General features: G+C 44.9%; 1 protein-coding gene across 8 annotated transcripts in view; it reads left to right on the top strand.

The window, feature by feature from the left end:
- Positions 1-25,489, top strand: part of LOC142580219 (DENN domain-containing protein 2D-like) — a 674,834-nt gene extending 649,345 nt beyond the window's left edge. For 2 of the 8 annotated variants that reach the window (XR_012827652.1, XM_075691120.1), the window contains one exon: positions 22,730-22,798. Coding sequence is in view for 3 of the 8 variants with exons in the window: in XM_075691127.1 (XP_075547242.1) it covers positions 22,730-22,813 (84 nt within the window). In the remaining 5 variants the exon portion in view is untranslated. Of the gene's footprint in view, positions 1-22,729 lie in introns of all 8 variants that reach the window. The other 6 variants (XM_075691130.1, XM_075691121.1, XM_075691126.1 and 3 more) reach the window with 5 other exon arrangements.
- Positions 25,490-25,738: the final 249 nt, after the last annotated feature.

Raw genomic sequence — 25,738 nt, 5'->3', positions numbered from 1 at the left:
TCAAGGGTACTGGGACTGCGGCATTCAATGCTCTTGTAGTGCTGAATCCCACTACCGTCGCCGACATCATCAGCACGTGTCAGCGTCTCGATGACCTTCATATGCTCCGCTTACACCCTGACACGTCTGATTGCAAGGCGTCCAACGACAGCGAGCTCCGTGCTTTGATTCGCTCCATTATCCGTGAGGAACTGCACGCCCAAGCTTCGCCAAACCCTCCTGAGGTCCATCTGATGCCCCCTGGTCGCGGCCTACGCCATATCGTGAGGGAAGAGCTAGCTGCCGTGACCTGCCCGCAAATCACGAGCCCGCGCCCTATCCATACGCCAACGTACGCTCAGGTTGCCTCTATAGCGCCACCCTCCCAGCAGCCACCACAACAGGCACCTGCACCGCACATGTCCCTGAATCCTATCACTGCAAGACCATCGCCTGTTCCGTCTTATAACGCATGGAGCCCACCTCGACCGGTTTGTTACTACTGCGGCATCCGTGGCCACATTTCCAGGTTTTGCCGACGCCGTCAACAAGATGAAAGACGTGGCTATGACGGCTTTGAAAGGGATCAGTTTTCTGGCCCTGTACCACGACGTCGGCGTTCTGACTACGATTATTATCCACGACGTTCCCCATCTCCTCAGGACTTCCACACTGCCGGTTCATTGCGTTTCCCGCGTCGTCGCTCTCCATCACCGATGCGGCGCTCTTCTTCCCCTCTACGACCGGCTACTTCGTCCTCCGATCACCGCCCGGAAAACTAAATGGTACAGCTTCAGGAGGGAAAGCTGCATCTTTTGGACAACGTGAAACTCCTCCGGAGCGCCCGTCAAATGTACTTTTGGTGTGTGTTGAAGGTGTCCGAATCGAAGCCTTGGTTGACACAGGTGCATCGCTTTCCGTTATTAGTGCTGACTTGTGTTCTCGATTGCGAAAAGTGAAGACACCGTATCCATGTATATCGGGCCAAACCACGACAACTGGGACAAACTTTTACCTTTCGTGACTTTTGCTCACAACACCGCTATCCAACGAACTACGGGATACTCACCTTTCTACCTAGTTAACGGCCGTTCCCCGACATTCACCATCGACGCCGCTTTCTTCAATGCCCCAGCTAACACCTCGGCCAGTATACCCGAACAGTTCGTCTCGAGACTTGAGGAATGCCGTCAACGCGCTCGCTTCAACACAGAAGTCAGTCAGCTAGATCGCAAGCAACGTTACGACATCTCTCGTCGCGACGTCTCCTTTCGTCCTGGAGAGGAAGTGCTCCTTTGGACGCCCATTCGTACACCCGGTTTGTGCGAGAAGTTTGAATCCCGCTTTCTTGGACCTTATATTATTAACGAACAAACATCCCCCGTGAGCTATCGCGTTACTCCCGTAGACGTTTCTTCCGACCATCGTTGTCGTGGTTCGGAGATCGTTCACGTTTCGCGCCTAAAACGATTCGTTCGGCGTTCCCCTCCTGGCTAAGTCACGGCCTGGCTGGCCGCTTGCGCGTGCGGGGAAATTAGTGTGAGCATTATTCATACGCCTCATATTCTCACCTGTACATACTCATCATCACCGTTTTGGACCCTGGTGGTGGGGCTCTCACTCGAGAGAATAAAGAAGAGACTGGCTGCCTAAACCTCGTCTCACAAGATATATATATATATATATATATATATATATATATATATATATATATATATATATATATATATATATATATATATATATATATATATATATATATATATATGTGCGGCCTTCCTCTTGTTCCATTATGCAAAAATGAGGTGAGGCGTGCAGACAGGACACAAGAGGAGAAGTAGACAACACGAACGCCGACTATCAACTGAAGGGAGCACTGAGGCGAAAAAATAAATAGACAAAACTCATCTGCGCAAGCTCAGGAATGGGATGTATCACCACGTGTCAGTCGGGTACATGTGCCGGTCTACGTGAGAGATAACTGTTAAGGCACTTAATCTCTTCCTTATGTAAAGTAATCGAAGGCTGACTTACGCACGCACTTCCACCATTATAAATATGCCATGCCTCTGCCATAAGACGCGTATCTTCATTCTTATGCCTGTACAATATCGCGCACTCATCTAACTCTGGCGTGCAGTTACAATCTTGGTAATACAGGGAAAGTTTAGAAGGCGATGCACCGGTTAACGACCTTTTATGTTCCATTAGCCTCTGATTGATACACCGTCCCGTTTGCCCTACGTAGAACTGGCCACAGCTAAAGGGAATTTTATAAACCACACCCATACGGCAGTCAGTAAAACTGTTGTTCTTATTGTGCTGCACTGAACAAATATCAGTTCTTTTTTTGCCTTTTACCTGCTCCTTTTTCCTCTGCATGTACGGCAGCGCATATCTTACTAGCTTATTGGGAGCAGTGAAAGCAACATTAACATCATATCTACTTGCAACATTTTTAAGCCTCTGCGACACTGTATGAATGTGCGGAATAGCCACTACTCTTTTTTTGTTACTACTGCTGCACATGGGGGGGGGGGGGGTGTACTGTGCGTCTCAAATATGCTAAATAAAAAGCGACCAGCGGTAATTAGAGAGCAGGAAACTTGGCAATACGCAGTCATCGCGACCTTGCTATGCCAGGAACAATGTTCGATTACTGAGGAATTCATTTCGTAAAGTATCTGTGCCCGAAAAATAAGCGTCACCTGGCTGCTCCCAAGGCGGGTGCTCTTGTGGGCTCCGGCGCGCAGCAGACGCTCGCAAGTGATCGGCGCTTTCCGCCGGTCGCTACTGTTTGCAAGTTGAGAAAACAGGCACGCAATAATATATGAGGTCCCGTCAACCTTACAAAATTTGCGAGCACGCTTATCGCGACGACCGATGAAACGAAACTTTTGTTTTGGGTGAGTTCGCCCATAGCTGGTTCAAAAGGCAGTGAAACTGAAATACAGACAAGTGCGCTTGTCATGCGTTTCTGTGTATCTCGTCTTCGTCTCTGTTGCACTGCCATTTTAACCTGAGGGATGAAAGCTACGCAAGCAGCTGTAATAAAACGGATTCATTATGCAAAAATAGAAGTGAGGCGTGCAGACAGGACACAAGAGTAGAGAAGTGGACAACACGAACTCTTGTGTCCTGTCTGCACGCCTCACTTCTATTTTCGCATAATGAATCCTTACCAACTAGCTCAGCTTTCTGTCGTTCTAATAAAACGGAGTCTTTTTTCTTTCGACAGGAGAAGCGACACCAATCAGCCCACAAATGTGGAGAATGCATTCTGTTCGTCTCGTGCGTATAGTTTATTACAGCTTTGCGCACTATTGTATACAAAAGCAGTGATGAGCGCTTTCAAAGCCTATCATACAAGTTTTTTTTATTATTGCACAACGAAGGAATTGTATGTGCAAAAAGAGTGAGCATTTTCGCGACTATCGTTCTACTGGCATCGCCTCATTTTCAGGAGCGTCTGCTTTTCCCTTTGTGTGTTCCGTTCCATGTTCTTTGCTTTTACAAGGACGTGCAGCCTCATCAATGCATAGAACTTAATTATGTTTGTTGTCAAGCTCTGCCCATGCTGACTGCACTCCACTTGCTGATTCCTTATGAAATACACAGTAAATGTGCCCTCAGCATTAGAAACAAGCTCCTCAACAGCTTTGAAAGGGTAGATCAAGCCTCCATGATGAAGCTATCTTGTTAATATGGAGTTTCCATAATGTTTCGCTTGTAGGGGCAAAATACGAAGGCAAGAGACACACTCTGGGCACGGAAATATTTTTGAAGACTTTCTGACAACATAGCCAACTACGTAATATACCAACCTACTGTCATTGTGCTTTTCGACACAGTTGTCATGATTCAGTTGCTTCCCTTAATTGTGTTTCTAACACAAATTCTGCACACTCCAAATTGCCATTTGTTCACCAATAATTTCTGTTAAGTAGTCAGCCTTTCGTTTTCCAACATCAGATAGCTTTAAGAGTGCGGCTACAAAGCCTCCTGGTGAGTTCCCATTTTTAGGAGGGCTTGCCAGACTGTAGAGTGACAGGCTGTTTATTGTTATTAAAAACTGTTCAGGTGAAGGATGGTCGTTACAACTAAATGATTGCCTTACGACACCTAAGGTATTTTCCATCTTGTCCAGACTAAGATTAGCCGTTAACAAGTACTTGTAGCCTAGTGAGCTACTTAAGTAGTCTAAAAGAAACAGAGTGATTTTTGTGGTCACACGCAGTCCAAGGGCAGTTCCTGGGCTAGGAAATCCACCACTATGGTTGGCAGCGTATTCTTCCCATTCTTCAAGGAATACAATGAATTCTTCAAAAAACTTTGCTCTTGGTGAGTGTGGTCGGAGGCCTCTCGATGGTATTCTTCAGTCATTACAAATCATTACCTTTCCATAAACTTCACAAGCTCTTCCTCGGCTCATTGTCCCAAAGTGCCTGTCCAGATGACCTTTATAGAAAAAAATCCCCTTTAGTACCTTCTCGCTAAATAGTTGGAAGGCTAAGTTTACGCGCATTTTTCACGCGCAAGGAGAACGAAACCTGGCCTTTTTTTTTTCAAGGCATTGTCACAAAAGTTCAGCACGTTGCATTGCACCAGGCCATGGTACTACGGTGTCAACGTAAAGGCAGGGACAAGGTAAATTCTATCTGTGCACGTGTTACGCAAAACAGGCGACTTGTATCTGCATTCTTTCGGCTGCCGTCAGTGACAGACCCGGATGGATGGATGTTATGAGCGTCCCCTTTGGAACGGCGCTGTGGGTTGCACCACCAAGCGCTTGTTATTATACTGCCTAATGTCGATCCTGCCTAGGGTAAACAATAAAAAAAGAAAGAAAAACACTATGATTTCCCACAACCAAATTTTCGGTTCCCCTATTGTGATGTTGCCATTGTTCCTATTGTTGTCTATTGTTCCCCTATTGTGGTGGGCTCGGTTGCTGTACCACAATGCAGACAACTAACCAGTTGCTCTTCGTCACACAGGTGCTCGTAGCTATCGTTACCCACGAGCAGCTGTCATCACCGATAAATCCGGTTATCGTGGAATGTGTGCTCCCGTGGAATGTGTGCTGCTGCCCCTCATCAATGAAACTGGCACGTGGTCACCTTGTACGCCATCTGGCGCCTACGCCATGGGAATCGACTGTGCAACCTCATCTGTGTCAGCGCCACCATGCGACATCTGGATGCTGGACTCCCTGTGGCGAGGTCCCATCGGCACTGACACTAGGGCTCCCGCCAAGTTTTATACTTTGCGGGAGGCATTTGAAGACACCGCGATTGTCGACACCGCTTTCTTGGCTCGGTTACTGTACCACAATGCAGACAACTAACCCGTTGCTCTTCGCCACTCAGGTGCTCGTAGCTATCGTCACCCACGAGCAGCTATCACCGATAACTCCGGTTATCAACACGCCAGTGGAATGTGTGCTGCTGCCCCTCATCAATGAAACCGGCACGTGATTACGTTGTACGCCATCTGGCACTTACGTCATAGGAATCGACTGCGCAACCTCATCTGTGTCAGCGCCCCCATGCGACATCTGGATGCTGGATTCTCTGTGGAAGGTCCCATCGGCACTGACACTAGAGCTCCCGCCAAGTAGAAAGCTGCCGCGATTGTCGACACCGCTTTCTGGGCTCGGTTGCTGTACCACAATGCAGACAACTAACCCGTTACTCTTCGCCACGCAGGTTCTCGTAGCTATCGTCACCTGCGAGCAGCTGTCATCACCGATAACTCCGGTTATCAACACGACAGTGGAATGTGCGCTGCTGCCCCTCATCAATGAAACCGGCACGTGGTCACCTTGTACGCCATCTGGCGCCTACGCGATAGAAATCGACTGTGCGACCTCATCTGTGTCAGCGCCCCCATGCGACATCTCGATGCTGGATTCCCTGTGGGAGGTCCCATGGGCACGGGCACTAGGGTTCCCGCCAAGTATAAAGCTGCTGCGGTTGTCGACACCGCTGTGTGGGCTCGGTTGCTGTACCTCAATGCAGACAACTAACCCGTTGCTCTTCGCCACGCAGGTTGGTAACAAGTATTCTCTTTTCGCAAAGAAGTCTAGCAATTATCTTCTGGTGCAGCTGCCGAGCCCCCGGTGCTGTGTCGCTTTTGCTGTTGAGAGTGTTTGTGCCATTCGGTCCTTGCTTCTCTTGTCAGGAGACGACGAGTCTAACCCGGGTCCCGATAGTGCTGGCCTTGTACTAAAAGAGCTGCAAAATCTATCAGCCGGCCAAAAAGAAATAATCGCAGAAATGAAAGGCATTAAGAACCAACTATTGGCAACGAATAAGATGGTGTCCGATTTGACTTCCTGAATGACAGTAGTGGAAAAAACTTTGCCAAAGCATCATCCCGTTGCGAAATGAAATCGAAGCCGTAAAAGCAGAAACTACTAACTTTACTGACCTGGCCACTTGCTTGGAACGGCGTATGGATGACGCTGAAAACCGGTCATGTAGAAATAACCTATTCTTTTATGGTGTTTCTGATACTAATCCCTCGGAAACATTCTCCCTGTCTGAAGAAGCCGTAATCCAGCTGTGCTCTCAGCACCTTAACATTAACATAGATACAAACAAAATTGAGCAAGCACGTCGTCTCGGGAGGCATACCGCTGGGCGCCTTCGCTCTATAATTGTTAAATTTACGTACTTTAAGACAAAAGAGACTGTCCTATCAAATGGCCGTAAGTTCAAAGGCACTGAACACAGTGTCGGCTGTACAGAACGCCCGCAAGACCTTGTTGCTTTTGCGAAAGCAAAATCCGCTCGCTTTTCATGCGTTACAAAACATTGCACATAGGTACTAAACGCTACATATTTGACGAGACATCACAGACCATCAAAGAAACAGCATAGCAATCGCATTATCCCACGAATATAAGAACTCGCCCTCCCATCCCACATAATAATCTGTCTTTTGAGTAATTTTCACGAACCTACGCAGCTTTCTGCCAAAGCGTGAGCACGTGTCAAACCTTATGTCATCATCTGCCAGTAACTTACTGATACTAACAGAAACGTGGCTTACAAAAGAAATCAGTGACGCAGAAGTCCTGGCCGATCTTCCCAACTTCGACGTTTATCGATGCGATCGGAGGGACGCACGTGGCGGACGAGTTCCGATTGCGGTGAACCAACAATTGCCGTGCACACGAGTTAACATTGACAGCCACATGGAAACGCTGTGGTTAAAATGTCAATGTTCCCCACAAACAGTACTGCTAGGTGTTTGTTATCGACGCCCTCACCATCAACCGGACTTTTCTAATCTCTTGAACAACATATTAAGTGAAATTACTTCACAGCATCCCAATCCTATTATTCTCCTTTAGGAGGCTAATTTTCCCGACATTAACTGGCACAATGGCACTGCTTTACTAACAAATCAAACTGAAGCGAGTGACTTTATATAAGTGTGTTTAAATTACAATTTAACACAGCTAGTACTGGAGCCAACCCGTGTGTCGGGGACATCTGCCAATATTTTGGATCTTATACTAACCACTTATCCTAAAAGCTTAACATCCCTTACATATCTTCGTGAGCTTAGTGATCACGAAGTTATTCATGCTGCCTTCACTTTCGCTCCCCCACCACGCGACATACACGAGAAGATAATTTGTTTCTATGACAAAGGTAACTATGGCGCTATAAATACTGAATTAAAAGCATTCTTTTCTACCTTTGCAGATGAATTTAATCACCATTCGATTCATGATAACTGGCTGTTTAAAAAACAAACTATGTGAACTAACGACCAATTTACTCCCAGGATAACCACTCGATCGAATCGACAAAAACCATGGTTTACGAGATCCTTAAAACGACTAGAAAATAAAAAAGCGCCTTTGTCGCCACGCTAAAGTTAAGACAAGCTCAGTTGCGTGAGAGAAATATTAAGCTGTCGAAGCTGCGTATTTAATCGGAATTCGAGATGCCAAGCGAATCTTTTTTCACTATGTCCTGCCAAACACTTTGCCTACTAATCCAAGAGAATTCTGGCAGGTGATAAACACGAAAGAAGCGCGTATCAATAATCTTACTAACGAGCTGGGTGAATGAGTTACAGCTTTAACCTGCGCTAATATGTTCAACAACGCGTTTTCTTCAGTCTTCAATAATGAAATGGACACACTTCCAATCCCGCCAACCACAAATATATAATGCAACATGTCAGCCATCACATTCACAGTACGTGGGCTTTTACCTGTGATAGAGAAAATTAAGTTGTGTTCAACATCTGGCATCGATGACAGTAACTCTATACTACAAAAAACACGAAATACATTTCTGCAGAGTTTCTATATTTATTATTTTCACAGTCGCTTTCCACAGGCACCATGCCAGACGAGTGGAAGATGGGGAAGGTTACTCCAGTCTACAAATCGGACAACAAAAATTCTCCCCTAAATTACCGCCCCATCTCATTGACAAGTGTTCCCTACAAGATCATGGAGCATGTAATCTACTCTCATATTATGAACTTTCTAGACGCTAACAACATCTTTCATCCGTCACATCACGGGTTCCGTAGAGGCCGTTCTTGCGAGACCCAGCTTGCACTATTTCTTCATAATGTTCATGCTAATCTTGAACGTAACATACAAACAGGTGCCATAATTTTGGACGAAAGCGTTTGACAAAATCGCACATCAACGCCTATTACTAAAACTTTCTCGTTTGCATTTCCATCCTGATATCCTAAGATGGTTTGAGAAATTTTTAACTGACCGCTTACCGTATGTCTCATTTAATAACCGCGCTTCAAACATTACACTCGTCACATCAGGCGTACCACAGGGGTCCGTCCTTGGCTCCCTTCTTTTCTTAATTTACAATAACGACTTACCCTTACATGTGTCCTGCCATTTCCGTATGTTTGCCGATGACTGCGTTATTTACCGCGCAGACAATACCATCATTGGCCAAATAACTGTTCAATCCGACCTTAACCGGGTACAAGAATGGTGCGAAGTTTGGCTGATGACACTCAACTCTAATAAATGCAAACTTGTCTCGTTTACCCGTCGTCATCACCCTCTTCGCTTTTCTTATCGGATTGGTGACGTCACTGTGGAAACAGTGGAATCCTACAAATGCCATGGTATCGCCTTGAATAATGATCTAACACTCTCCCAGCCCATTTACTTTCTTCCATATTCCTCAGTCGTTCTTCATACTCAATTTTACTGCGACCAAGGTGTCTACCAACCAGGAAAGCTGGGAATTCTGTAGAATTTTTAGTAGTCTGGAAAAACTAAGGGAAAACTCAGGGAATTTGTGCTTCTATCAGGGAAAATTATCTGTAATTTTATTGAAAGGGAACAAAAGTCGCGGTAATGCTGGCTCGAGCAACAGAGAGGAATTGTAACTAATGGTCTGAGACGCCGCGTCGGCTGGAGGAGTTGCCAGAGTACAATTGGCTGACTTTCCGGACGCCAGATAATTCGGACGGCTTCGCGGCACAACTACATACCTCATAGGGTCAATGTATTAGAACGTCTAAAATCTCGGCACAAGGACGCTTCACCGTCCGATTTTCCGGAATTTTTGCCGTAACCGCAGGTCCGAAACGGCATTAATCAAAACCACCACCGCCGTCATTTTGATGACCTCGTCGCCTCGTCCCGGCACACTCGCACGCAGATCCGCCTACAGCCGTAGCCACCACCGTAGCCACCACCTAGCTGCTTCGAGGTTCGGTAATAAGCTTCTTGCCGTTCTGTGTTGTGTTTTTCATTGAAAGAATTCGCCGCTGTCAGCAATGGCATCGATACCGCCTTTGTGGTCATCGCGATTGGCTTCGAAGTTCGGAAAGCACGAGGCGTTGCATAATGCCGGTTCCCGAAAGTCAGCTTCGCCTTATTACAGGAATGTTACGCTGTTAAGCATAACAAGTGTGGGAAGGGGCAACTGTCACGGGGCACAGTATGTATTCCTTAATTATACACGCGTGCACCCGCCATCTCCTGTCACAGGCCGGCTTTTGGAGCTTTTTCAGACGTGGCTGTGGAGATTTGAATCATTAAGGGCTGTAAAAGACGCATTCATTTTTTCGGACGTTTTCGTGGTTCCTAGGGAGTCCGAAAAATCGGACGCTGACTGTAGAATTGTACAGGAGGATGCTTCAAATAGTCCGTGTGGCAAACGCGCTGCCGAAGGAGAACAAGAAGACAAGGACCTACGCATTCAGAAATGAACAGGAAAGGAAGCATGCGATGTCTTTTTTGAAGGAGCTTGCACTCTAAAAGCAAAGTGTTCGCTGATGCCGAGATGCAGGTGTGCCTCATCCAAGCAAAAAACAAGGAACTCTTTAAAACAGTGAAATGCAACACTGAGGTGTTGTGTGCAAGTTGAGAGTACGTCAGGAGAGTTGAGGTTGACTTACCAGCTGTTGCGAGATAATCTCACTTGTGATAAAGTTCGGGCCTCATACCAATTAGCTTGCTATCAGTTGATAGAAATAGCTCATATTGGAAAATATTCCGCATGCATCTCTTATTCGTATTTGAGAACGTTCGACTCAATTTGCAATGGTTTTTACTATTTCTTTCGAAGATATTTTATTCGCTGTGCATTTTACTAACCCCTCCCTTATGTTTTCTTTTTGAATAAAATAAACACTACTCCTTACTATTCAAACTGGACTAAGTTTTTTATTTATTTTTTAACATGCTTACTAGAGAGTGACACCATTGGGCGAAATGATGTAGGGAGCGCGTGTTGACATAAAACAAAGTTGTGTGTCACTAAGGGAATATTGCAAATTCACTCAGGGAAAACCTGGAAAACTCAGGGAATTTGGAAGTGTCAACTTGGTAGGCACCCTGTGCGAGCTTCTCTCACTTCAAGACTAGTCCAGCCCATCCCCCTGCACAGCTTCATTTGTAGTCTTCTCGTGAGCGCTCAATGCGAGGCGTCTCACTGACCTTTGGTTCCCATCGAGTACCCATGTACCCCTGATTTAAAGCAAACAACCGCATTTCCAAGAGTAAGTCCTGGAACCATTACACCTTTCCACATACCTCGGAGCACCTCGTACCTATTGTATCCCCATGGCGCTCTTCTTCATTGTGGCTGCATTTCTCTTCCTCTTCACTGTTATTGTTTTTTCCTCTGTTTCCATATTGACTTGACTTCGTTTATCTATATACCAAGGTATATTTATTTTGTTACCCGAGGTATTGCCTAACCTGTATCGCCACTGTCTGTTCACTGTTTTCATTGAATAACATACCTGATTTTCTAACACTAAATTTCAAACCGAAATTGTTGCCTTCCTGTCCACAGATATTAGCCAGACGTTGCGAATCACTTTGCTTGTTAGCTAGCAACACAATGTCGTCCGCATAAAATAAACCTGCAAGCTGCTGCTTTACTACTGTACCCGCCTGTTTGTTTGATAAATTAAACCAGATATTACTTCCTTCTAGCGCCCTCTCCATCCTCACCATGTACATCATAAAGAGCAGTGGGGATAAATGGCACCCCTGCCTCAGTCCCTTGTTGATATGAACTTTCTACTCGCTCTTCATCCCTTTCCATTCAACGCAAGCGGCATTTTCTTAGCATTTTCTCTCTCAAAAGCTGTACACAATCGTCACCTTAGCTTTCCTGTTCCAGAATATCCCACAAAATGTTGCGGTCTACGTTGTCATAGGCTCCTGTAATGTCAAAAAGGCCACATACAACGGTCCGCTTTCTACTTCTGATATTTCTATACACTGAGTAAGAACAAATAAGTTATCTTAACGCCTACCTATTCTGAAGCCATTCTGAAGTTCTCCCAAAATGCCATTATTCTCTGTCCATGCTTAAAGCTTTAATTTGGTTGCCTGCATGGCTAGCCTGTATATTACCGATGTAATGGTCAAGGGTCTCTTCGAGTGCATTCTATGTTTCTCCCCTTACCTTTGTAAATTAAATTCATTCTGCTTTGTCGCGAACTGTCTGGTATTCGTCTATCTTTTAAAAATTTTTCCACTGCTTTCACCAGAGCTTCCTTACTTTTTGGTCCCAGTTCATTTATCAGCCTAACGGGAACCTCGTCTAGCCCTGTGGCTGTGGGCTTAGGAATTTTCTCTTCGGCTTTCTTCCAGTTGAAATTTGTCATCATCAGGTCGTTTTCCACCTGGGTCTCTTTCATGCTCTTTTTTTTCTTCAACTACAACTTTGTCATTGCCTTGGAAAGATTTGCCTGTTATTTTTCGGACGTAATTTATTGCCGCTTCTATTTATAGTCTGTGTCATCTTCGTCTAGGATATGTTTTTGTATTGTTGTTAACCTCCTGCCTAATAATTTTATGTGGTCCCAAAATATTGTAGGTGCGGCCTTCATTATCTCACGTATTTCTCACAACCAACGTTCACTTTCATTATGCAAATAAAAGTGAGGCGTGCAGACAGGACACAAGAGTGGAGAAGTGGACAACAAAGGTGAAAGTGGTTGACTTTCACCTTTTATTTTTGCTTGCACCAGTATTTGAACCATATACTTTTTTCTCCCGGTATATTTCCCATTTACTGGCTACTTCATCCTGCAGCAACTGCGCCTTCTTTGCCTGCCTGTGCTCTCGGGATGCTTTCTGTCGTTCGGTGATCGCTTCTCGTATGTCCCTGTTCCCCAGCTTTTCGGTTGCTTTGTTTTTTCCTTCCCAAGGTAGATGTTGTTTCCCATTCCGTATTTCTGTCGTTATTACACTTAGAAGCTCACTATATTCCCGCGCTTTATTTGGCCATTTGCCAAGTTCTTCCTCGACTCTAGTGACTATATTTGCTATTTGTTCAGCGTTCAAATTTGGACTGACCATTTGGCCACCCCTTGTTCTCTTTCCCAACTACATATCCCATTTTCAAAATGGGACTTGTTTATGCTTATGGTCGCTCCCTATGCTGATATACCCTTCCTCATCAATGGCCATTTCTCTCAACTTATGAATTCCTTCTGGCGACTAGGGGCCAGGAACTGCTGGACGCATATGGGACCTGAGAAGAAGGTTCCACCCCGTCTGGTGCCAGCGCGCACCAACCTTTGCCAAGGGCTCAATAAAAGTCGACTCTCTCTATCTCTCTCTGTCATCAGACAGTAATCAATGGTTCATTGCCGGTTTCCCACTTCCCACGTAATGAGCCCTTCACACTTAGGCCCTGTATTTACGATAACGAGGTGATGTTGCTCACAAAGGTCTAGCATTGACTTCTCGTTATTGTTGGTATAGTCTTCTAAATCCTGTATGTGGTCATTCTTGTCACCTAATAGGATAACTTCAGCACCATTCCTAAAACCCTTAATATCAGCGCTTATGCATTACACTAACTCTTTATTCTTCTCTGTTACTACTCTCTGTTATTATTATTATTATTATTATTATTATTATTATTATTATTATTATTATTATATGACGTCCTCTCCTGGTCAACCAGTAAGCACGCGCACCGCTTTTTATTTTTTTTCTCCGCAAAACTACTGCAGCACTCAGCTACCTCGGGCAACGCTAGTGTGCGTGCGTCTCTGCTTGCTGCGGGCTGCCTCTCAACGTAAAAGTGCCTGCCTCGCCCCCCTGCTCGTCATAGTAGTCGCTCTACACTGCTCTCTGCAAGGCGACACAAGCTGCCAATTCCAGTGACAGTTACGTCGCGCCATTAACGATTTCTGCGCTTCGCCTGGTGAGCGATACTAGCTGTGTGGGTTTCGACAAGAATTCCTTCAACGAACAGTTTTCTCCCTTCTAACGCCTGTATTGTAGATTAGTTTCCCTTCTGGTGTATATTAGCATATGTTTATATTATCTAACTAGTTTGCTTGTACAATGGGAAAAGATGAGAGCTGCATTTCCTGTCATAAGGCTCTGCCTCCTGATGGAAAATTAAAGTCGTGTGCTCAATGCAAATATTCGTATCATCTAGGACAGTCATGTTCTGGAATAGCAGCTAACACTTTCACTACTGTGGGGCATGCTAAGAGAGATGCGTGGGTCTGTAAAACGTGCAGAAGCAACAAGAAACTAAACAGCTGCACAGAGGCTGAACTGGAGGAAAACAGTGGTTCTGAGTCTTCACTGTTGGATGAGCTAAGGGAAATCAGAAAAAGTTTGCAATCGTCGCCGATTCTGCGTAAGAAGGTTGATTCTCTCCTATTGCTGCAGGAAGTGTTCAAGGTTGTATCGAAATCAGTTAAGGAACTAGAAAGATCGGTGTCGTTTTTGTGAGAGAACTATGATTCTGTTTTGAAACAACAACAGGTCATCCAGGAACGTCAAATGTCTGATTGCGCTGAACTGGAAGCTCTGAAAACAACGGTGTTAACTCAGGCATAGTAATACAAAAGCTAGAAGAAAACCAAAATGAAAGTGAGCAGTACGAGAGACTAAAGAATCTTGAGATCCACGGTTTGCCAGTTAAAAGTAATGAAAGCCTAATACAAACAATCACGCAAATGGCAGCAAATCTGGACCTGTCGGTGTTTTCGTCTGTCGATATTGCAGCCGTACACCGCTTAAAAGTCAAAATAAGTGGTACACCTGTGGTCTTGGTGCGCTTTAAATCTGTAAGTTGGAAGGAAAAATGGCTTGAAGCGCGGGGAAAACTGAAGAAACTACGTGAAAGTGCATCATTTCCAAAGATCTACTTCCATGATACCTTGACCAAAGTTAACTGAGATCTCTTCTGGAAAGCGAGAAAGAAGGCAAAGGAGGAGGGTTATCAGTTTTGTTGGAGGAAAGGAGGGAAGATCTTCGTGAAAAAGAATGAAACAGCGTCTCTTGTTCGAATTGGTAAACAAGCAGACCTGGAAAACATTGCTTAGCCAACATGCCTTTTTCTTTCAGTGAACTACCGGACATCAGTTCATCTAAAAAAGAATTTTCGTGCAGTTCTGATGAAGATTTTACCATTGTGAGCGTTAATATTTGAAGTCTGCGTAAATACTGGGACGAATTTAAATTTCTGGCTGAATCGGCAGCTAACATGCTAGACGTATTTGTGATTACATAAATCAATGTTTCCCAGGCTTGCCTAGATACGTCTACCTTGCAGGGCTTTTCCGCACATTTTGTCACACGAAGCGGGCGTCGTGGCGGAGGCATTGCTCTCTATGTAAACGACAACTGTGAAGTTTCTTCTGGAGACGCATCTTTTGTACATGCCGAATCTATGATGGTCAAAGTTTGTAAGAGGTCATTTTCTGTCCATTTCTTATCGATTTATCGACCACACTCATGCAGCTTTTCACGGTTTCTTGTTGAGCTTGAAGAAGCTCTGCGGCAGTGGAGCTCAGTAAACCAATATTGCTTGATCGGAGACTTGAATATCAATATTTTATGCCCTGAAAAAGTGACTGTTTGTGATTATTTATCTACGTTGTCCGCTTATGGTCTGGAATGTACAATTGCAGCTCCTACTAGAGCGGAATTAGTTAATTATAGCTAGTGCAATATTGTTTAGATCACATAGCGGTCAGAGCTCCCAGCTGTTCATTTAGGTCATGTACTATTCTACAACGGATGGCGGACCACTATTTTGTAGCATGCCGTCTTGTTTTACCAGACGCGTCTGGAACGTCATCGGTGGAAACTGGATCTGGGCAGCGTAAACGCCTTGTCCCTACTGTTAATCAATCCAAGCTTGAACCCGCCGTGGTTGCTCAGTGGCTATGGTGTTGGGCTGCTGAGCACGAGGTCGCGGGATCGAATCCAGGCCACGGCGGTCGCATTTCGATGGGGGCGAAATGCGAAAACACCCGTGTGCTTAGATTTAGGTGCACGTTAAAGAACCCCAGGTGGTCAAAATTTCCGGAGTCCTCCACTACGGCGTGCCTCATAATCAGAAAGTGGTTTCGGCACGTAAAACCCCAAATATTATTATTAATCCAAGCTTGATAACCATATCGTTTCGTTTGACTGGGCATCCTTAACCTAAGAAGAATCTTCGGGCAAAGTATATGAAAGGTTCTGTATGCAAATGAAAAATATTAAATTACGTTGCACACGGCTGATAGCAAAGCCGATAAGAAAGGGTCACTGCTGGATAAACACGGAAATTCTTGCTTCCATTTCGTATTGAAACAACTTGTGGAAACGCTGCAAAAGAAATCCCAGAAACCAAGGACGGCGATTAGAATACAAGTCGGCAAGAAATAGAGTTGTAGCTCTTCTGCGTGCCGCCAAACGCCGTTACTTTTTTTATAAATTCCAACAATCTTCAAATAATGTTAGGAAAACTTGGTCTTTGGTAAATCGTATCAGAGGAGTGAGTTCCAATAACCGGTCTATTTTCGGTGCTTTTCAACAACCTCCCACAGAAGTGGCTGATGCTTTCAACAGGCACTTTGTTAAAGCGTCCCAAAGGGCCGTCTCTCCATATACAAGCACTCCGCCGTTAGGGCATTCCGTATCTGCGTCGGCGTTTCTTCCGAAAATTTTGAGGGGTGATCTGGAAGAAATTATTTTCTGTTTCCGTCCTAACAAGCCCACTGGATATGATGGAATTTCTTTACACGCCATCAGAAGGAATTTCAATGCGCTGTCAGATATTATCCTGCATATACTGAATGTTTTTTTGGAAGGCGGCGAAATACCAGAATGCTTAAAAACTGCAGTTGTTGTACCACTACACAAGTCAGGAAAGAAAGATAGTATTGAAAACTATCGGCCAATTTCTATATTGCCGATTATTGCTCAGGTCTTAGAAAAATTTCTTTTCGACACTATGATTTCTTTTCTTAACAAATTTTCTATCCTGACCAATCGACAGTTTGGCTTTATTTCAGGGCGTGGTGCTGTGGCACTGCTTGAAGAATTTTCAGATGAACTGTTCTCGGCATTCGATCAGAATCTTTTCTCATGTGCGCTAATAATTTTTAGATGTAGCGAAAGCGTTTGACACCCTGAATCATCAAATCTTGTTAAGTAAACTGCATTTCTTGGGATTTCGTGGGCCTTTTTACGAGGTTCTCGAAAACTACTTGAGCAACAGATTTCAAGTGGTCTCTACCGACGATAAGGGCGTATTTAGTTCTAAGCTGCCGGTAAAAGCTGGAGTTCCTCAGGGGTCCATTTTGTCGCCATTGTTGTTTAATATCTTCGTTAACGACTTCTTTTGGTAATTTCGAAATGTTCAGTATTCCAGTATGCTGACGACACTGTATTATTAGCGAGACACCTTTCTTATAAAACGTCCACTGATATGCTTCAAAATGACGTGTACAAAGCAATGCTTTGGTTTTCTAATAATGGAATTGTTGTAAAGGCCCGAAAAAACAAAACTTGTTTGTTTTCGCTCCCCACTTAAGACTACAGTTATTAACATGCCTCTCTACTTGCGTCAGTCAGACTGTGTTCATTGTAAATGTGCGCCAATTCCATACGTGGGTTGTGTTAAATATCTCGGAATTTATTTCGATAGTAATTTATCGTGGCAACATCACTTATCACTTATTTGTTCTAAACTGACGTCAGTAGCGTGGCTGTTCTTTAATATCAAAAGTATTGCGCCCTTTTCTGTAAAAAAAAGATTATAGCACATGCCCTAGGTTACAGTGTGTTGAGATACGGCATTGCAGTCTTTGGCTTTTGTTCTGATCGTTGGAGATGCAGGGTAGACCGGATTAAAAAAAAAACATTCTTAAGTATGTTGCATACAATTCCCCAATAGTAACATCTGCAAATATCTTCCGTGAACTTAGTCTACCGAACTTCCATTCATTACTTATAGAAACAGTTGTCGTTAAACATTTCTGGGATTCCGCTTTCAAACAAAAAAGTGCCGCCACAAGGGAGCTTAGAAAACATGTCCGTTATGTAGTTCCGTGTTCAGCCACAAGGTATGGCGCGGCCAGACGCTGTGCTTATGTGCCTGTCATATTTAACAAATTACCAGAAGAAATATTTAACGCGACATCAAAAAGCACGCTCAAACACTTCTTAAACAGCTATAGTAAAATTAACCTCATTTACATTTTTTTTTGCATCGCAATATTTACCTCTTCAACTTTTGTTATATGTAGATAACCAAATTTTATCTTGTTCTTTTCAATTTTCTGCCACTCGTTTTATTTTTTTTCCTTCATGTCTCATCAATTTATGTATATTTTTTTTTGCCTTGTCTATCATATTCATAGGCACGGTCCTACAAGCCAACTAAGGCTTAGACCGGCCTGCTTGTGTTGTTTGTATATTTTGTGGCAATAAACATTATTATTATTATTATTATTATTATTATTATTATTATTATTATTATTATTATTATTATCTGTTGTTAAACTACTTGCGGTCTACAAAAAACGTAACGCTCAGCCAAGTTTTTCCCCCGCTTGTTGCACCTGATAACTAAGATAACCCGCTGCAGAGGAGCGCAGCAACTACAACGCCAAGCATCCAAACTGGTTTCTCCGGCGTTTCGGGTAAGGGCGCCCGCTCCCGACACTAGGGGAACCTTTCTAGCCTCTATAAAAGGGGTGGAGCTACGACGGAAATTTGATCGGTGATTGCCGCGCAGCATAACGGGCAATCAAGAAAGTAATTTAAGAGTTGAACAACAGTTTCCGAAAACACTTACGATTCCAGGGCCCACTATCAGATTCATTATGCAAAAAAGAAGTGAGGCGTGCAGACAGGACACAAGAGTAGAAAAGTGGACAACACGAACGTGTTGTCCACTTCTCTACTCTTGTGTCCTGTCTGCACGCCTCACTTCTTTTTTGCATAATGAATCCTTACCAACTAGCTCGGCTTTCCGTCGTTCTAAGCTTCATTTCTAGTACTCTGAGCCCTTTTTTATGTTCCCCTACTTATCTGCACAATCATGCTTCGTTAGCTTCCTTAATTGCGATATGTATGTTCCGCGCTAAAGCCATGTCGTGGTTTAGTCGTAATCGTCTCATCCCATTGGAAGTTCAAATGATGTGCGGCTTCCTTTAACCATCAACTGGGCATGCCAAGAGGATTGGAGCTATTCTTTCCGCTGAATCATAGCGCCAAGTTAGGTTCTACCAGGAGTGTCTTAGGGTCTGTTGCGCGGCCCTGGGAGACGGTCGCTATTGGAACCGCCCCTACACCGATTGGAATAAGTTAGCCGTGCAACACGCGGACTTCCTATGGAGGATGAATCTTCGAACTGAGGTGAAACAGCCCGAAAAAGACGAGGACACAAGGAAACAAATACCACAGACAAGCGCTGACTGCCAACTGGAAGTTTATTTGAAATTCACCGGACATTTATACCTTCTTCAGCATAGGCATGCGCACATCAGTCGCAAGAACATCTGCAAATCAACATTTTAATCTTTCTTCCAAAAATGTGATTTCGTTTCCCGACAAGGCAAGAGAGGGAGTGCTTACACATTTATCGCCTGCCTTTCTTATATGAAAGGCTTCTACTATTTCCCTTTCCTTCTTACTATTTCGCGCTGCTTCACCTCAGTTCTAAATATGAACGAACTAGCCCTCATAAAGATCTTACTGATGAATCTTCCGGAGCTTCAACAAAGTAAGAGGAAACACCTTTCTAATAATTCACCGTCAAATAACACACTGATTCTTAGAGATGCCATCGTAAATGAAAGCCATAGAAGAACCCTTGCTTTAGGTCCTAGCATTGTTTTAAGTTTAACATAAAGCCCGTGGACGTTTTAAGCATACCGCGCTGCATAACCAGGTTCGTCCCGGAAGAAGAACGCTCACGCTGTATTTCGGATTGCATTGCTAGCATTAAACAATCAAATTCTCATTTTAAGACGCCTGACCCTGTCCGACCGTTAGTTGATTACCTTGTTGAGCATAAACTTAGACCAGTAATATCTGACAAGGAAGGTTATTTCGTAATTATGCCAGACGACATGTTTTCAGAAAAAGCGATTTCAGCCATAGAAAAGAATTTGCAGCCAGTAAAACTCAAGCCTTCAGTACTTAAGCAACGTGCGGTTGACCTCTTGTCAAGACATAATCTTGATAGGGTTGTCTGTAATGTCACGAAAGCTAAATCCCTCACCTTAGAACTGTTTTTCTCGGCCAAGACCCATAAACAAGAAATTACTTTTCGTGCTATAGTGTCAGAGAAAGGGACGTGGCAGGTCTTTGTCGCTAGTTAGCTACAGAACTGCTTAGCTTCACTAGTTTTTTCAGACCCCGTTTGCTTACGTAATTCTCAGGCACCAGTTCAGTATTTGAGAGAGGAAAATCCTGGTGATTGTGCAGCTTTTAGTATGGATATCGAAGACCTGTATTATTCCTTGCCGCTTGATGGGTTGCTAAATTCCGTAAATGAGTGCATTAAAGAACAAGTGCAAGAGTCGGCTTTTATTGACAGATGCGGTGTTTCCACGGGAGCTTTTCTAGAAATTCTTTCAATGTACTTGAAGTCGACGCTGATTGGGTGGAGAGATGGCGTTTTTCTACAGAAATCAGGCATTTGTATTGGCTCAAAGGTTGCCCCTATTCTTAGCAACATTTACCTGAGTAAGGTTGACAACTGCTTAGAGAAAGCCTTAGGTGATAGCGTTATCAAGATATTTCGTTACGTTGATGATTATCTGATTTTCTGCAATAGGGAAGAATTTGATTCCGCTGCTACCTCAGTAAGTGAGCAACTTAAACTTTATGGGGTGGATTAAAATTTACCAAGGAATTTCCTCAGCAACGCGTAATTCAGTTTCTTGACATTTCCTTGATCTTCGAACAAAATCATGTTTGTTGGCAGTACTCACCAAGATCTTCGAAGCCGTTGCTAAACTTTCAATCCAAGCATTCCAAAGTAGTAAAAAACGGAATTGCCATGTCGTGCCTTAAGTCTTCTCTCACCAGATCCTGCATGCACAAAATGAGCACCAGTTTTTATGCGCAGGTCCGGCGCCTATTAGAAGCAGGTTATCCTAGTGTAGCGGTGGCCACTGTGGCTGAGCGCCTAAAGAAGTCGGTTTCGAGAGGGACGGACGTGATTACGGAAAGCAGTAATAGCAAAAAAAGAGTAGTGGCTATTCCGTATATTCATTCAGTGTCGCACAGGCTTAAAAAAGTTGCAAGTAGATATGATGTTAATGTTGCTTTGACTGCTGCCAATAAGCTAAGTAAGATATGCGCTGCCGTACAGAATAAAAAGGAGCGGGTAAAAGGCAAGAACGAACAGATATTTGTCCAGTGAAGCACAATAAGAACAACAGTTTTACTGACTGTCGTATGGGTGTGCTTTATAAAATTCCCCTTAGTTGTGGCCAGTTCTACGTAGGGCAAACGAGACGGTGTATCAATCACAGGCTAATGCAACATAAAAGGTCGTTAACCGCTGGATCGCCTTCTCATCTTTCGCTACATTGCCGAGATTGTAACTGCACGCCAGAGTTAGATGAATGCGCGATATTTTACAGGCATAAGAATGAAGATACGCGTCTTATGGTAGAGGCATGGCATATCTATAATGGTGGAAGTGCGTGCGTGAGTCAGCCTTCGATTACTTTGCATAAGGAAGAGATTAAGTCCCTTAACAGTTATCTCTCGCGTAGACCGACACGTGTACCCGACTGACACGTGGTGTTACCATTCCTGAGCATGCGCAGATGAGTTTTGTGTCTTCTTTCTTTTTTCGCCTCAGTGCTCCCTTCAGTTGATAGACGGCGTTCGTGTTGTCTACTTCTCAACTCGTGTGTCCTGTCTGCACGCCTCACTTCTTTTTTGCATATTGAATCCTTACCAACTAGCTCAGCTGTCTGTCGTTCTAAGCCACTATAAGAGTTGGTTGTCTGAATATTGACTAATTGCAGCGCGTGAAATTGGACGCAATACAAGGACGACAGTGTCGGCGGCGTCCTTCCATCTTATTTCACAGAAGCGCACGGCAATCAGTCAATTTCAGGGCCACTTCATTTTCCTTTTAAGAGCGACGCCATAATTAACCCCAAGCTACATAATGGATAAAATAAGTACATAATAAGAGCGGCGCATTTACTGGCACTGAGTGAAACGTATTTATTACCCGGCCACCTTTCGATTACATTTTTTTAGATCCGATGTCCGTCAAATGGGCCTGGCTTGTTTCTCGAGTAACTGTGGCAAGCTTCCACTGCAACGACATCATTGCATTTTGAACTGATCACTCACAAAACGAATATCAAACGACTGCAGAAATATACCAGTCGCTGATTTGAGAGGTTATTTTTTTCCTCTTCTTCAACCCACTTTCTCCTCGGCACATGCAACCTTAAGCCAAAGATAGCGGTGCTCTGCTACGGCGTCCCTCAATGATCATCACCCACGGTGCACCCCACACTTCAATTCGGGGCATTGAAATAAAGTTAACATGGTGAAATGAATAGTAAAGTGTAAGTTTTGTTTATAGCTCAGAACTACTCAGCAAAGTACTGTCCGCCGTACTGAAAACTAGAAGAAAACATCCTGGCAGCTCTTACATATGTGACAACAAGCTCATGCTGCATTACGCGTGAGCGTAAAGCTGGATGACTGCAGAGAAAAAGCGCCGTGTGCCCCGTTTTCGCTGTGCCAAGACGCACTAAATTACCCCGTTTTTCGACCTCGCCGTCTAGCGCTTAATTGTGCGTGATATTTCTTTCTTTTATTGAGATCGCAGGAGATTACGCATAGTTTAACATAAGGCTTGCTTGGAACCTGTGATATCTGATTCATCTGGTTTTTATTGTTATAGCAGCAATTTAGATGGTTGCTACGGCAGTGCACACTCATCTTTTATTTACTGCGTGTTATGTTGTGTCTGTGCAGGCGAGAAGCTATGGAACTTCAAGGCTTTTCAGCGCGAGTGAAGTGGACGACTTGTCAGTGCGAGTGAGAAGTTGTGCAACTTGAAAAATAACGAAGTGAACTGATGCCATGGGGACCACGTGCCTTTGTGTAGTGTGCGCCATCACAGCCACGCGCCTACATTGGAATATTTCGCATTGTGATCCTGCCTATATGTTGGAAAACGAAATATTTTGATGGTGCCTGACCTGTGTATAAAAAACTTGGAAAAATCATGGCCCATTTCGGTTGAATGCTGTTCTAGAACATATTTGAAGTTATTCAAGTGGCTATGTTTTGAGCAAAAACCTGACCACGTGACCCGGACTAGACGAGCGCAGCGCAGCGCGGGAGGCGGCGCCGGCCAGGCACGGTGGGATCGCGGACGACACCCCGATCGCTCCGGTCGGGAGCGCTAGAGTGTTCTCGCGCTACCTGCACGTGAGCCCACCTTTCTCTTCGCCTGATTTGGAGGCGATAGGTAAAGTGTGCAGATGGTGTCGTCGTTGGTAGTGTCGGGTTCACGCCATCCGAGAGAGATGTACCAGGCAGCGCAGGTTGTGAGAGAGGTGCAGCGACAGTGGTACTGCAGTGCGAAATCGTGACCTGCCGCAGGTTCTCGTAGATGCCTGGGCCTGTAGAAGTTGGAGCTCCAAAAGTAGACCGTCAAGCAGCTGGGGGATTGCGTGGAGATAACGCAAGTGTTGGTCATTAATTTTGTGACGTAGAAGTGATTCTCAAGCTGAAGAAACCCAGACGGTAGAGCGGCTCCTGCAAAACTTCGCTAGGCCTTGCATCTGCGGAAAGTGTGAGCACAGAACATCGGAAGGCCCGCCCGCTGCTGCTTGCGCTGAAATCTGGAAAGCCAATAGCATCAGGATTTCGGTGGTCGCTGAGTGCAAAGGTTGTGCTTGGGGCGTCACTGTGCCTGTGAGAGTGAAATTTGAGCCTAGCGGAGCCGGTGGGCGAGCCTCTGTATCGGTGATGAGCCAAGTGCCCCCGAACGGAAAGCGGGCAGCTTGCGGCCAAACGCGAGCCGAAAGCGCTCGCGTTTGGCCCAGTGACTTCGTTGGAAAGAGTCGTCGCGCAGCTGCATTTGAGCTGGAGGCTCGCGGACGGAGGAGAGGTTTGATGCTGGGGCCGGCGTGTACTGACGATCGGCACGGGTGGACGCAGGCGATGTGGGACGACAAGACGCGGGATTACGCAACAATTCAAATGGCGAGAGCGGTTGGGACTGAGCGCTCGAGGTAACATAGTGAGCAAGGACGGCGGCCCGCAAGTCGTCGTAGAAGTCGGGGCCGGAGGTGGCAGCCAGAGCCTGGAACCTTGTTGAGAAGGAAGTGGTTGTCCAGCTGGATGAACCGGATGGACAACCACTTCCAACCACCCTGCAATCGCGGGAAATCTGCCGGACTGCGTGAGGCCACGTCACTCGAGTCGGTGCGCTGACGCTGGCACGACTGGGGCTCGCTCACTGGGGCTCACCCGGGGAGGGCATGACTGGGGCTCGCCCTGGGAGCCGCAGGGCGAGCCCCAGTCATGTAGCTGCAGTGGCTACTGTTTTTTAGGCTGGCCAGCCGTGGTGCAGCGGGACCTCGAGAGCGGCCGCTTAGGTCCAGCGCGTGTTCTATTCTGGCGCTACCTACACGTGAGACAAGGGAAACATAGAAACAGGCACCCCACAGACAGAAATTTAATAGGGTAACTTTGTATGGAGGGGGTAACATCTTTCTACAATGAGAAATTTAGAGCGGAAAACAAAGTCTGCTGCATAATGACTCCTCTCATCGTTTTTCATGTTCCAGAGGCTGAATTTAGCTTAATAAATGTGTAGTCGCTGTGTAACATGCATCTTTGGTGTACCCATAATCTTTCTCAGTATTTACATGAATTTAGCAAGTTGCCAAAAATTACACGCGTCATGTGCGTTTGTAGTATTCACGATCATGCCACTAATTTTACAGAATGATATTTTTATATCGGTAGCGTCAAGCTTTCTTTCTTAATTTTTTTACCTCAATGCCTATTGGCATCGCAGAGGGGAGTGGGCATACAACTTAAGAAGAACAAACAGAACGCAAGAATTGCATATGAAATACAACAGAAGTTTATATAGAGAATGTAAAAAGACAATACACATAACCATAAATTTCATGAGCCATTCCACTTTGTGAAAATGGACGACCAGCGAAGCTGTTCAGCACGCGACACAGAGGTGACGGAATTTCGATCAGAGGTACGCACGGACATTTATTATCTTGATCAGTGGTCGTTATTTGTCTTCATTGGTGGGCCATTATTTTTTGGCCTTGATGGTGGAGACAATAGCCTTGTGGTCGCTATGGTACACACTGATCGGCTCAGGTACAACGTTGGACACGCTCTTTGTCAGAGTAAAAATCTATGCGCGAGGGATCATGCTCAATAAAATACATTGCTCGGCAGCTGCTTATTTTATTATTGTGCTCCGGCTAGTTGAATGGATGTTATGAGCGTCCCCTTTCGAACGAGGCGTTGGGTTGCGCCACCAAGTTCTTGCTATTATACTGGCTAATGTCCTACCTAGGTGAAAGAAAAAAAACACTATGAACTCCCTCAACCAAATTTTCTGACCCCTTATTGCGAACTTTGATTTTGCATGTCTCCGTTTTTTGTCGTTTCCCTAGTTTTCCTTCACCAGTTTTCCGATCGCCTCTCACTAATCGCTATTGCGGGCATGTTTACTTTTCCTCTGCTCTCGCTAACCCAAGAGCTTCAAGGAGGCCAGTGGTGCCTAAATTGGCTGCTGGGCAGATGTCTTCACATTCTAATAAAACATGCTCCATCGTCTCCCTAGCTTTACCGCAGCAAGCACGTGCTTCTTCCTTCTTATATCTCGCTTTATAGGTGCGTGTTCTAAGGCATCCTGATCTCGCTTCGAAAAGTAATGAGCTTCCCTCTGGGTTATCAAAGGGAAGCTTCTGTATCGTGCAGGTTAGTTCATACTTT

This window comes from Dermacentor variabilis, chromosome 4 (assembly GCF_050947875.1).
Source record: "Dermacentor variabilis isolate Ectoservices chromosome 4, ASM5094787v1, whole genome shotgun sequence".
Lineage (NCBI taxonomy): Eukaryota > Metazoa > Arthropoda > Arachnida > Ixodida > Ixodidae > Dermacentor > Dermacentor variabilis.
The sequence above is the reverse complement of the archived record's forward strand: the minus strand, read 5'-3'. Positions and strand labels throughout refer to the sequence as shown.